Raw genomic sequence first — 14,683 nt, 5'->3', positions numbered from 1 at the left:
GTGCGATTGGCACAGGATAGAGCAGGGTTTAGGGCTGTTGTACATAGGGTCACTATGAGTCGCAAGCGACTCGATGGCACATAACAACGACAACAATGTGCCATCAAGTAATCTGCAATTCACAACAATCCCAAGTACTTCAGCTCTGAAAGCTGCCCTATCCTGAGCCAATCTCATCATCTCTGACAGACTTAATCTGTTACTGGCAATAATATATCTGGTGCCATGACCTCTTCTAAACCCAGCTTGTATTTTTCTGATAGTTCTCTGTCAATGTCCTGTTCTGGTCGTTTCTGAATAATCTTCAGCAGGATTTTGCTAGTGTGTGATATTAGTGATGTTGTTGTTATGTGCCATCAAGTCGCTTGCGACTCAGCGACCCTATGTGCAACAGACCTAAACTCTGCTCTGTCCTGTGCCAATTGCACCGTCTCTGATACACCCATCCCGATTATTGTTTTATAATTTCCACACTCTGTTGGGCTACCGTTTTTAGAGGCTGGAGGTCCCCAAATACATTCTCCAGCCCAGAGACATTTTCTCCATCAAGGAGTACTTCATTGCAGAACTTTCTGCTTATCATTCTGGAGCCGTTGAATAATATATATTGATACTAAATGTTTGTGATTTTATTTTTATGATGATTTAAGGAAATTAATCTAAACATATTCAAGCTCATAGCAATAGCCATCATATAATCTAACGTCATAAGAAGTTTATATCTAATTTTATATTTTATGTATATGTATAAAAGAAGATGTAGTGGCCTAGTGGGTAAGACCACTGTTGTTGATTGCCTTCGAGTCAAGCATAACTCATAGCGACCCTATGAACAAAAGGCCTGAAGTCCCTCTACAACAGGGTTAGAATCCACCAGCTTCTCTGAAGGAGAAAGATGGGAAATCTCTTCCTGTGCAAATTTTACAGCCTCTAAAAACCCACTGGAGGGTCAGCTATGAGTCTGTTCCTACTTGACAGCACGTAATAACATGTATCAAGGAGCCCTGGTGGCATGGTGAATAATGTAATGGGCTGCTAACCATAAGGTCACTTGTTTGAATCCACTAGTTAGTCCTCAAGAGAAAAGTAGTCTCTTCACATAAGATTTGTAGCCTCAGAACTGTGGGTTAGACTTGACTACATTGCAGTGAATTTGATTTCTTTTTATTATGTGCAGCTGTCACTGACTATGATTCGTAACAACTCCATGAACCACAGATTTGAACCTTGCCCTATCCTGCCCCATCCTCACAATCTCTGTCATATTCAGTCCCACTGTGGGAGTCACTGTGTTAACCCACTTCATTGAGGGTCTTCTCTTTCTCTGATCTTTGACCTTTCCCAGCATGGTGCCTTTTTCCAGAGACTAGCCCTTCCTGCGAACATGTCCAAAGTTAAATGAGGTGATATTTCACCATCCTTGCCTCTAAGGAGCACCCGAGTTATACTTTCTTTCAGATGGATTTGCTTGCTCTTTGACAGTCCGTGGTAGAGTCCACACTCTTCAGCAATATCACAATTCAAAGGCATCAATCATGTTTCTGTTGTAATCCTTATTCATTGTCCAACTTTCAGATGCATATGAAGCAATTGAAAATACCATGCCTTGGATAAGGTGCTTCTTAGTCTTTAAACTGACACCCTTGCTCTTTAGAACTTTAGAGAGATTCTTGACAGCAGTTTTCCCCAGTGCAACACATCTTTTGATTCCTGACTGCTGCTATCATGAGTGTTGATTGTGGATCCAACTAAAATGAAATTGTTGACAACTTCAATCTTTTCTCTGCTGTCAATAATGTTGTCTATTGGTCCAGTGGTGAAGATTTTTGTTTTCTGGATGTTGAGAAGTAATATAACCTAGTAGGATGCAAAGAACATAAAGAAAATACCAATTTTGTGTTAGGCTAACACCAGTACAGTTTCTTTGGAAATGACATTACCAGCTTTTATATAATATACAGTAACTGACTCAATATTATCAGTACCAGTTTTAGGAGATTTACGGTAAAGCCATGTTTCCAAGGAAGTCAGCGAAGGAAAAAAGGGGGGAAAACCACAACGGACGCAAACCTCAACCAAAAGGGCACTTTTTGGGGGAGGAATGAGCTTTCCATCTATCACAACGTTTTATGGTTGTTTTCTCCCCTCGGGGCCTGTTTACAATAGAGACGGCTCAGTTCAGTCGGAGTATTTACCAGTCTGTCCTGTTTCCCTGGAGTTTTGGTGAGTTGTTAATAGTCAAGGATGAACTTGTCATCTTGGCATCATGGAAAACCTGAACAGGAAGTTCAACAATGTCCCTTGTTTTGGTTTTGATAAGAGAAATGACTCTCTTCCCATGTGTCAGATGTATGAAACAGGTGTCCTGGCCTCAAAAATCTTCTCCACCAAAGAGTGGTTTTGCAGGATCAGCGAGGCGTCACAAAGACAGTTCCTAGTTAGCATCCTGAAACAATTAGACAGCTTACATTTTTTAAACTATTTCCAGAACATCCTTCAGACCATGCAGGGGAAAGACTTCATCTACAGCAGATCCCGAATCCACATCAGCAGGAGGGAAGCAAACAGGGTGAAGCCTTCCTTGAACCAAGCACTGGACAAGACCCTGGAACTGAAGATGAAGGAAATCTTGGGTTGGTTTGCAAGAAGCAGCCAGGAAACTAAGGTCAATTACACCCTCCAGCTGCTGCAGATGTGCGATCCCAGGCTACTACTCACTGCCAGCAATGTGGTTAGAATCCTGTTCCTCAAACAGCACAAAGCAATGGAGGGTAAGCAGGGCCACAGTGGGAACCACAGGGCCCCTAGGATCCAAAAGCATGCCTTTGGGAACCTGTGAAGGAACCCGAGGTGGGAACAAACTTAGGTAGATGATGAGCGTTTCCAAGACAACAAGGTCCCTTCTTATACCTGACCTTGACACCATATCTGTTTACCTAAAAAGAAATTGCTTGATGTGTGATTGTGAAATGACAACTAGAGAAGAAAGTACAGAGCTTTTATCTCTGAAATAGTTAGGATTTATGCGTTCCCGAGGCGGAAATGGCGGGTCCTCTACCTCTGGTTACTGATTGTCAGTGTGGCTCCAGCATTTGGGGATTGGATTTGGCTTGCAAGGCAAGTAGTCAGTAATTAGTTACTGTCGGGTTACTTGAGTTAATACCTTGAGTGAAAGCAGTCAGTGACTGTTGAGTTAACTGTGACTCGTGATGACCCCAAGGATGTTAGAGTAGAACTGTGTTCTGTAGGATTTTCAGTGGCTGATCTTTCATAAGTTCATTGCCTGACCTGAGGCACTTCTGGTTAGGAGGCAATCACATCAACTGTTTATATACTCAGGAGCTCATGGGACAGATAAAGAGGGAAGCTGTCAAATTGCTTTGCCATTTAGCTGCACTGTTCAGAAACCAGGCCTTGAGGCTTAAATTCAGGTCTTTATTCATTCATTCCACCCTTTTTCTTGTTCATGCTCAAATTCAAACACTGAGGAAGGGTCCATCCAAGTCTGAAGATAACTAGCTTTGGGCATGTCTAGAGCAGTGGCTCTCAAGCTTTCGTTTGTATCAGAATAATCACGGACGGAGAGTTCGAGAAAACACAGATGACCCACAGATGACCAGGTGTTACCCTGCGGTTTCTGATTCCTCAGTTCTGAGATGAGGATTTTGCACATCTGTTCAGCAAACTCCTGGCCAAGGCTGATGTTGCTTCTCTTAAGATCACATCTTGAAGGGAGCTCTGGTGGCCTAGTGGTAAGAAGCTGTACTGCAATCCCAGAGGCACATGGTTCAGATCTATCAGATTCTCTACTGGAGAAGGAGGGACAATCTCCTCCTGTACCAGTCAGCAGATCCTATTTGACTATTTGACGGTACACACACACACACACACACACACACACACACACACACACACACACACACACTAAAAAAAAAGATCGCATCTTGAGAATCACAGATCTTGAATGTCGATGAGAATATGTTGGAAATGTTTGTCCAGTTGCCTCAGGGAAGCAAAAGGAAGGGAAGCCAGGGCCTTAGAGATTAGAAAGGAAACCTTCGAAGGGAGGAAAACCCAGTGTGGAGAAGCACAAGTTTAGTAAGAGCTGGTATGTGAGAAGGCTGGGCGAGAGGAACATAAAACAGTTCCAGAGTCTGAACTCCTTTTTCTCTTAAGTTTCACTTCTTTTGTTGCTGTTTTTATTGTGAGAGTATTCATAGCAAACCCCAAACTCAAACCCCCTGGCTGTTGATTACAACTCAACATGACTCTCCATTGGGTTTCTGAGGCTACACATCTTAACAGGAAGACTGTCCATTTTTCTCCTTAGTGGCTGCTGGTAGATTAAAACTACCAGAAATGCATCACACCACGCTTAGGGCTATTACTCCTGAGCTCTCAGCAAAGCATATTTCAACAGTTTTTTCCAAGTGTCTACATGTCACTGACGTTGATGACATTCTTTAAGTCATGTAACCAATCCCAACCTCCCTTCGGAATTGTCCTTCCTCTATTGCACAAACTTAGGGGGTCATTGCACTGACGCCTAAGGCTCCAAAATCATCTTTCAAGTTGTTGCTGTCAATCTGACCTGAGTTGTGGTTGTGTGCCGTCCCCTAGCCTACCCTTCAGTGGGTTTTCAGAGGCAGTAAGTTACACAGGAGGAGACTGGGCATTCTTCTCCTGCATGAGTGGTATAATGAAGCCCAAAAGAATTTTAAAGCCAGACAATGTAGGAAGCCATTGAAAGTCAGCTGCTGTCAAGCAAGTTTTGGCTCACAGAGGTCCCATGTATAACCTAACAAAACACTGCCTAGTCCTGGGCCAGCCTCAAAATCATTGCTGGATTTAAACCCATTTCTGTCAATGTATCAAACCATCTCATTGATGGGTTTCTCTTTTTCACTGACCTCTTGCTTTGCCTCACATGATGTACTCCTCAAGGGTCTAGTCCCTTCTCATAATATGGCCCAAGTATATATGATGAAGGTTTGCCATATTCTTTTCTAAGGCACACACAGGCTGTGCTTCTTCCGAGATGCACTTGCTCATGGATCTGACAATCAATATTCTTTAGCATCACAATTCAAAAGCATCAAGTTGATCTTCCTGATTTATTACCCAGCTCTTATTTGGATATGAGGCCATTAAAGACCATGGCATGGGCCAGGTTCTTAAAGTTACTGCTTTTTGACACTTTAAAGAAGTTTTCTCATGGAATCAGTTCCATTTGATAGAGACTCTACAGGATGGAGTAGAACTGGGCCATGGGATTTCCAGGACTAGAATCTGTATTACAGAAGCAATCAGCCACATATTTCCCACACTAGGTGACTGGTAGGTTTGAATCGCCAAACTTTCATCTTGCATTCAAATGCCCTAACCATTGTGCTACCACAAGGCGTTTTTCTTTTTGAAAAGAAATGTTTATTATCTATTTAGGGAGCACTGGTGGCCTAATGAAAAGAAGCTGTGCTGAAATCCCAAAGCCATAGATTTCGAATCCACCAATTGCTCCACTGGAGAAGGATGGACATTCTCCTCCCATGCAATTAACTGCCTCTGAAAACCGGCCAGTGGGTCAGCTATGGGTCAGTTTTGATATGACAGACAGAACACAACAACGACAACATTATCTATTTATTAATTTTTACTCCCCTTCCTTTCCGAGCTGCTTTTTAGAGCCACGGTATTTCAGTTTTATGCATCCTCAACCAAGTGCTTAAATAATTTAACACTTTAAAAAGAAAGAGGTCTTTTTTTAAAATTCATTTTTTTTCTGTACTAGAATGCTTGTGTTCTGTGCAGCAGATCTGCCAATGCAATATGTAGTTTGATTTCCCTCTCTTTAAAATTGTCTCTTGAGTTTACAAAGCATTTTGGTTTTTCAACTAGCCATTCATAAACAATTTTTATAACATTAATTACAATACCCACAATACCTGATTATCCACTTCTTCTGTATTGCCTTTCCCTTCCCTGTTTTAGTGTTTAGTATCTATTTCTTAATTTTTACTCATTTAAACCTCCATGGTAACAATGCAAGGATGATTCTGTCTTTGTGTAAATCTTTCTTTAGTGTTTTATAATAGTGATCTTATACTACAATTGTCCTTTGGTGATAGATTTATTTTTGTTGACATAATTTCCTCTAGACTCATCCATATTATGCAGCATTTCATGAGTCCTTTATTGTTTTTCAGTGTTACACAGTACTCCGTTGTCTGAATGTATCATGATTTCTTGATCTTTTCATTCATTGTTGAACATTTGGGTTGCTTCTATATCTTTGTGATTGTGAATAATGTGACAATGAGCATGTTGTTGTTGATTGATGCCAAGTTGAGCACTACTCATAGTGACCCTATGAACAAAAGACCTGAAGCCTTTCTATAACTATTATTTCTCGAAGATCATGGAGTTTCCAGAGAATGTCGTTTAGGAAGTGGATGCTACTCCTTCACAGTGAACATAGGGATGTGTGTGTCTGTGTGTGTATTGTTGTTGTTATGTGTTTTATGTGCCATCGAGTTGGCTGAGACTCATAGAAACCCTATGTACAAGAGACCTGTACCCTCCTCTATCCCTTGCCAATCTTATTGTCTCCGGCACGCCTATCCCCATTACCTTAGTGACTGAATCAATCCATCTCATCAAGGGTCTTCCTCTCCTGCACTGTCTCTCCACCCTCCCAAGCATGACATCCCTCTCCAAGGACTAGTCCCACCTTGAAGCATCTCCAGAGTATGTTAGATGAAGCTTCAGAATCCTTGCCTCCAGGGAACAGCCTGGCTTCACTCTCTCCAGGATGACTTGTTTGTTCTTCTAGCAGGTCATTGTATATTCAATACTCCTCTCCAGCACCACAGCTCAAAGGCATCAACTCTCCTTCTATCATCCCTAGTCCTTGTCCAGCTCTCTGATGCATAACAAGTGATTGCAAAGACCATGGCCTGTATCAGGTGCACCTTAGTTTCCAGAATAACATTGTTGTGCTTCAGTATTTTGGAGAGGTCTCTGACAGCAACAGCAGACTTTCCCAGTACAATTTATCTTATAATTTCCTGGCTGCTAGTACCAAGAGTGTTGATTGTAGAGCCAAGCAAACTGAAGCTGTAAACAATCTCAATCTCTTAATCATCTATCATGATGCTGCCAATCAGTCCAGTGGTGAGAATCTATGTTTTCTTGATGTTGAGCTTCAACCCATAGTGAAGGCTTCAGTCCTTGACCTTCTGCAGCAAATACTTCAGGTCCTCCTTAGTTTCAGCAAGCAGGGTTGTGTCATCTGCATAACGCAGATTGTTGATGAGTCTACATCCAATCCTGATGCCACATTTCTCCTCATAGAGCCCAGCCTCCCAGATAATATGTCCTGCATATAGTTCGAAAAGATATGAAGATAAGACACATCCTTGATGCACACCCTTCCCAATTTTGAACCATGCAGTGTTTCCTTGTTCTGTTCTGATGACTGTCTCCTGGCCCAAGTATAGGTTTTGCATAAGCACAATCAAGTGTTCTGGGATTCCCATTCTTCTCAGAGCCAGCCACAGTTTGTTGTGATCCACACAGTGAAATGTCTTTGCATAACCAATGAAACACAGAAAGACATCCCTCTGTTACTCTCTGCTTTCAGCCAATATCCATCTGACATTAGCTATAATATCCCTAATGCCACGACCTCTTCTAAATCCAGCCTGCACTTCTGGTAGTTCTTTGTTGATGTACTGTTCCAATCTTTTTTGGATAATCTTCAGCAGAATCTTGCTTGCATGTGATATTAATGATACTGTTTGATAATTTCCACACTCTGTTGGTTCAACTTTCTTTGGAATGGGAACAAATATAGATGTCTTCCAGTCAGTTGGCCAGGTGCTTGTCCTCCAGATTTCTTGACACAACTTGATGAGCACATCCAGGGCAGCGTCTGTTGGTTGAAATATGTCAATCTGTATGCCATCAATTCCTGGGGCCTTGTTTTTTTGCCAATTATTTCAGAGAAGCTTGAACATATTCCTTCATCACTACAGGCTCTTGCCATATGTTGTTTCATGAAATTCTTCTGTGTCCACCAATTCTTTTTGGTACAATGACTCTGCATACTTTTTGCATCTTATTTTAATGCTGCCTTGATCATTTAATACTCTGCTCAAAGTATCCTTAAGTACAGCCACTCAAGGTTTGAATTTGTTCTTCAGTTCCTTCAGCTTAAGAAATGCTGAGTTCAGCCCTTTTGATTTTCTGACTCTAGCTCTCTGCACATTTCATTGTAATATTTTACTTTATCCTCCCGTGCTGACCTCTGGAATCTTCTGTTCAACTCCTTAATATCTTGATTTCTTCCCTTTGCTTTGGCTTTTTGGCACTCCAGTGCAATATTTAAAGTTACTTTAGAATGTGTATGTGTGTGTGTGATTGTTTTTATTTCTTTAGGATATTTACTTTGTGGTGGGATTTCTGCATCAAGTCATATTTCCATTTTCAACTTTTTAAGGAAATGTCAAACTACTTTCCATAGTGGCTGCACTATTTAAGATCCTCACAAGCAAAGAACGAGAGTTCCAATCTCTCCACACCCCTCATCAGCATTTGTTGATTACTGCCTTATTGAACTTTTACTGGTTCGCTGGAGTAAGCTCATAGCTCACTGTTGTTTTGATTTGCACCTCTCTAAGAAGGAGCACTTGTGGCCTAGTGGTAAGAAGCTGTGCTGTAATTCCAAATCTGCCAGCTGCTCCACAGTAGAAGGACGGGCAATCTCCTCCCATGTGATCAACTGCCTCTGAAGACCCACTGGAGGGTCAGCTATGAGTCAGTACCCATTCAACTTTACACGACAACAATAGCTGATAAGACATGGAGTGAGCTTCATCGTCTTTGCCTCCAAGGAGCACTCTGTCTGTACTTTTTCTAAGACCTGTCTGTATATTCTTTTGGTAGTTGATGGACACCCAGTACTCTTCTCCAGCACAGTAACTCAAAAGCATCAATTCTTCTTTTGTCATCCTTATTCACTCTCGAGCTCTCAGAAGCATGGCAGGTTATCGAAAAGACCATGACCTGAACCAGGCACATCTTAGTCTTTAAGATGACATCATTGTGCTTAAGTATTTTGGAGTGGTCCCTGACAGCAGATTTGCTCAGTGCAGGTTGCTATGAATCATACTTGATTCGTGGATACCTAACAACAACAGTTGATGAGGAAGCTCTGTTGGCCTAGTCATAAGGAGTTGCACTGCTAACCCAGAGGCAGCAAGTTCGAATCCACTAGTGGCTCCATGACAGTGAGATGGGTCAATTCTGTGCAGCTTACAGTGTCTGAAAACCTATGACTGGAGACTCAGCTACCAGTCGGTTTCTACAGCACACAACAACAATAACAATAGTGAAAGAGAGTGTTCTGGTTGCCTTGTCCCTAGTGAGTTCTGTTGCTTCCCTTGATGTCCTTGACCTCCAGCTGTTTGAACCCACAAGTGCTTCTGAGGGAGAAAAATAGGTATTTTCCCTTTATGAGAATTCAAAGTGTGGGGAAATGAGTGGAAGGTTGCTATGAGTCAAAATGCGCTAGACGGCAGTGAGGTTTTTAATGGCTAATGATCTTGCAAATTTCTAAATGTGTTTGTTGGTTATCTGAAAACCCTCTTTTTTGACATGTCTTTTCCTATCTTCTGCCCATCATTAAATGGAGTTATTAGTCTTTAATTTATTGAGGTATGGAGTTTTCTCCAAATTTTAGAGATAACTACTTATCAAATATGTCACTGAAAAAATTTTTCTGCAATCTGTAAAATTGTTATTTTTTTGAGAAACTTTTTGATATACATAAGGATTTAATTTTGTAAGGTCCAAATTATCTTGTTTATGTTCTGATGATTGTGTATTTTTATATTTATTAGTGTATTTATGACATAGACTATGGCTTCTAATTAGGTTTGTCTCAATTTTTTTCTTTAACGATCTTTATAATTTGGGGTTTTAGACCCACGTCCTTGCTCTATCTTGAACTAGTTTTTGTTTATGGTTGAGTTGTTGACTTTGTTTCTATTTTCTGCAAATAAATATCTAGTTTGCCAGTATCATTTATTTTTTCTATTTGATGTATTTGATATCTTTATCAAAGATCAGTTGTCCACAGGTTTGTTATTGTTGGTTACCACTAAGTTGATTATGGCTTGTAGTGACCCTGTGGCTAACAGATCTGAACCCTGTCCTATCCTGCACCATCCTAATCATCTCTGACACACTTGAGCCCATTGCTGCAGTCACTGTGTCAGTCCATCTCATGGAGGGTTTCTTCTCTTTCACTGACCTTTCATTTTTTCAAGCATGATATCCCTGTCCAAGGAGTAACCTCTCCTAGAAACATGGTCAAAGTATGTGAGACAAAGCTTTGTCATCTTTTCCTCCAATGAACATTCTGGCTGTACTTTCTCCAAGGCATATTTGTTCTTTTGGCAGTCCATGGGATAGTCAGTACTCTTCTCCAATACCACAGCTCAGAGGCATCAAGTCTTCTTCTGTCACCCTTGTTGTCTAGCTCTTAGAAGCATAGCAAATGATTGGGAAGACCATGACCTGAATCAAGTACACCTTAGTTTTCAAATGGACATTGTTGTTCCTCAGTAATTTGGAGAAATCCAATGACAGGGGACTTGCCCAGTGTAATATGTCTCCTGATCTCCTGACTGCTGGTAGGTACCAAGGGTGTTAATTGAAGACCCAGGTAAGATGAAATTGTTGACAATTACAATCTTTTCTCTTTCTATCATGATGCTGCTTACCAGTTCAGTGATGAGGATTTTTGTCTCCTTGATGTAATGATGCAACTAATAATAAAATTTGTAGTCTTTGATCTTCTGCAGCAAACATATCCAGTCCTCACTTTCTGCAAGCAAGGTTGTGTCCACATGGGTTTATTTCTGGGTTTTCAAGTGTATTTCACTAATTTTTGTATTTTTTTTGCTTTTTAAAAATTATTATTAATTCTAATGAAAATTTACAGACTTTGGATTTCCATTCATTCATTGTTGCACTTTTCTCCCTGCCCACCCCTCCCCACCTCAGTACACTCTTCTCTTTGAAAAGTAAAAGAAAAATTCTTTCATTGTTTTACAATCCCTCCCACCAGGTCCATCCCACTATGCAGCCTTCATTCTGGACTCGTGTCATTACAATAATACCTAATCACATATCCCTTTTAAACCGTTTTCTCCCTCATCTGTTTCAATGCAGTCTACATTATTTACCCCATCTTTCTCAGTCTCCCCCTAACCCTGTCAGTCCTGTTTTACAACAGTGGCACTATGCAGCATTTGTCTTTTTGTGACTGAGATATTTCACTCAGCATAATGTCCTCCAGGGTCACCCATTTTGAATAATATTGCATAAGTTCCTTGTTTTTCAATGCAACATAGTATTATTCCATTATGTGAGTATACAAGAGCTTCTCTATCCATTCATTTGTTGATGGGCATTTAGGTGTTTCCAACTCCTTGCTATTGTGAACAAAGCCACTATAAACATGGGTGTGCATATATCTGCTTGGATGTCAATTATGGTCTCTTTGAGATATATTCCCAGTAGTGGAATTGCTGGGTTAAATGGTATCTCTATTTGCAACTTTTTGAGAAAGCGCCATCTCTCCTTCCACAGTGGTTGCACCACTTTACACTTCCACCAACAGTGAATAAGGGTTCCAGTTTCTTCACAACCTCGCCAGCATTTATTGCTTGCTGTTCTATGAAATTTTGCTATTCTTACTGGAATGAGATGATATCTCATAGTTGTTTGGGATTTTTGTATTTTTTACTATACCAGTAGCACAGTATTTTGATTGCCATGACTATGTAGTAAGTTTTGAGGTCAGAAATTTAATGTTTTCTACTTTGGTTTTCTTCTTCAGTAGTGCATTGTTTACCCTAGGTGTCCTTTCCACATAAAGTTGTTGATTACTTTTTCCTCTCTTTGACTAAGGTTTATGAGATCTTATGGGATAACATTATACATATAAATTGCTTTTGATCAACTCAAAACCACATACATTGAATCAGAACCTATGATACTTCATTGGATTTCTGAGGGTATAAATTGTGTGAGAGGAGATTGATTGTATTTCTCCCTCAGTGTAGTTTTTGGTAGTATTGACATTTTCACAATTTTGAGTCTTCCCATCCATGAGCATATGAGAATATATTTTTCCATTTATGTAGACTTGGTATTGTTTCTTGTAAAAGTGTTTTGGAGTTTTCTTTGCATAGGTCTTTTGTATCAATGGCTTGATTTATTCCTAAGTATTTAATATTTTGTGTGGCTGTTATAAATAGTATTCTTTTTCTTCCTTTTAAGAATTCCCTTTGTTACTGTAGAGAAATCAAACTGATTTTTATATGTTGACTTTGTACTTTGCCAATTTGATGAATTGTCTAACTACTTCCCATAATTTTCTTGCTGAGTCTTTAGGACTTTCTAGATATTGAATCATATAATCTGCAAATAGAGGTAGTTTTACTTCCTCTTTGCCAACCTGGATACTTTATCTTTTCTTATTGCTCTAACTAGGACTTCCAATACTATATTGAATAAAGTTTTTAAGAAATGATATCATTATCTGGTATTTGGTCACCAGTAAAATACATTTAATTTCTTTCTATTGAGAGTAATTTTGGTCATTGGTCATTGCTTTATCTAAATAAAGCAAGAGAACATGGCATAGTTTAAAACTTAAAAATTATGTGTATCAGGGCTGTATCCCTTCTCCATACCTACTCAATCTGTTTGCTAAGCAAATCATTCAAGAAGTTGGACTTTATGAAGAAGTTGGCATCAAGATTGGAGGAAGCTTCATCAGCAACCTACCCTATGTAGATATCATTCTATATGGATTGCATCTCAACACCAAGAAGACAAAAATTCTCACCACTGGGCCAATAGGCAACATCATGAAAGATGGAGGAAAGATTGAAATTTTCAACTATTTGCTTACTTGGAAATCAAAATATGTGTTGCACTGGGAAAATCTGCTGTCAAAGATCTCTCCAAAGTGCTAAAGAGCAATAATGTCAGTTTAAAGACCAAGATGCATCTGATTCCAGCCATAGTCTTTTCTGCTACTTGCTATATATCTGAAAGTTGAGCAATGAGTGAGGATGACAGAAGAATAATCTATGCCTTTAAACTGTGGTGTTGGAGAAGAGTACTGCGTGGACTTCAAAAAATAACAAACAAATACGAAGAAAGTGCAACCAGGGTGTTTCTTAAAGGCAAGGATGGTGAAGTTTGTCTCACATGCTTTGGGCATCTTGTTCAGAGATGCTAGACCTTGGAACAAGACATCATTCTTAGAAAGGTGGAGGGTCAATGTAAGAGAGGAAGACACTCAACAAAATCAATTAACACAGTGACTGTGGCAATGGCTCGAGTATATCAGATATGTTGAGGGTGGCACAGGATAGGTCAGCATTCAGAGTCATTGTTTATAGGGTCACTATGAGTCATAGTCAGCTCTAGGGCACACAGTTAGAGCAACAGCAACTTTATTATGTTGGGGCAGTTTCCTTTTCTTACTATTTTGTTCGATGTTCCTGTCAGGAATGGGTGTTGAATTTTGTCCAGTGCTTTTTCTGCATCAATAAATAAGATCATGTGGTTCTTTTGTTTTATTGATATAGTAGATAACACTGGATGTTTTTCTTATGTTGAACCATCCTTGTATATCTCTTATGAACTCCACTTGATTATGATGACTGATTTTTTTAAAAAGTGATGTTGAATTCTATGGCTCGGATTTTGTTGAGAATTTTTGCATCCATATTCATGAAAGATATCGGCCTAAAATGATTTTCAGAATTGGTGTCTTTTCCTGACTAGTATCAGGTTATACCTCATATAATGAATCAAGAGTATTTAATCTTTTTCTGTGTTCAGAAATAGTGTGAGTAGAATGGGTTTCTGGCCTTTGAATGTTTTGTAGAATTTAGTGGTGAAGCTACCTACAGCAGGATTGGTTTTGGTTGGTAGTACTTTTATGACCTGTTCAATTTCTTTTTGAGATGAATCTGTTACAATTTTCCACTTTTGTGTTATTTTAGATAGGTACTGAGTGTCTAAAAATGTGTACATTTCCTCTGTTGTTGTTGTTCTTATGTGCCATTGAGTCCCTTGCGACTCATAGCGAACCTATGTACAACAGCTCTAAACCCTGTTCTATCCCTTGCCAATCTTAAAGTCTCCGACATGCCTATACCCATTACCCCAGTCACTGAATCAATCCATCTCATCGAGGGTCTTCCTCTACCCTCCCAAACATGAAGTCTCTCTCCAAGGACTGATCCTGCCTTGTCCAAACTATGTCAAACAGAGCTTCAGAATCCTTGCCTCCAAGGAGCAGTCTGGCTTCACACTCTCAAGGTGAACTTGTCTGTTCTTCTAGCAGTCCATGGTATATTTAATACTCTTCTCCAGCACCAAAGCTCAAAGGCATCACCTCTCATTCTATCATCCATATTTGTTTGAGTATAGGTTTTCAAAGTGCTTTGTTGTAGTTGTTGTTATGTGCCGTCGAGTCATTTGTGACTCATAGCGACCCTATGTACAACAGCCCTAAACCATGCTCTATCCTGTGCCAATCTCATTACCTCTGACACACCCATCCCGATTACCCCAGTCACTGAATCAATCCACC

The 14,683-nt window shown here is 40.0% G+C and overlaps 1 protein-coding gene across 1 annotated transcript in view; it reads left to right on the top strand.

The window, feature by feature from the left end:
* FBXW10 (F-box and WD repeat domain containing 10) overlaps nt 1-14,683 on the top strand; it is a 101,310-nt gene that overhangs the window by 34,293 nt on the left and 52,334 nt on the right. Inside the window, exon 7 of the mRNA XM_006898572.1 lies at nt 2,489-2,771. Within this exon, the coding sequence (XP_006898634.1) occupies nt 2,489-2,771 (283 nt within the window). The remainder of the gene's footprint in view (nt 1-2,488; nt 2,772-14,683) is intronic.

This window comes from Elephantulus edwardii, unplaced genomic scaffold (assembly GCF_000299155.1).
Source record: "Elephantulus edwardii isolate Elephantulus edwardi_28Jun2011 unplaced genomic scaffold, EleEdw1.0 scaffold00233, whole genome shotgun sequence".
NCBI classification, from domain to species: domain Eukaryota; kingdom Metazoa; phylum Chordata; class Mammalia; order Macroscelidea; family Macroscelididae; genus Elephantulus; species Elephantulus edwardii.
Note: the sequence above shows the minus strand (reverse complement) of the source record. Positions and strands in the feature narration are given on the sequence as shown.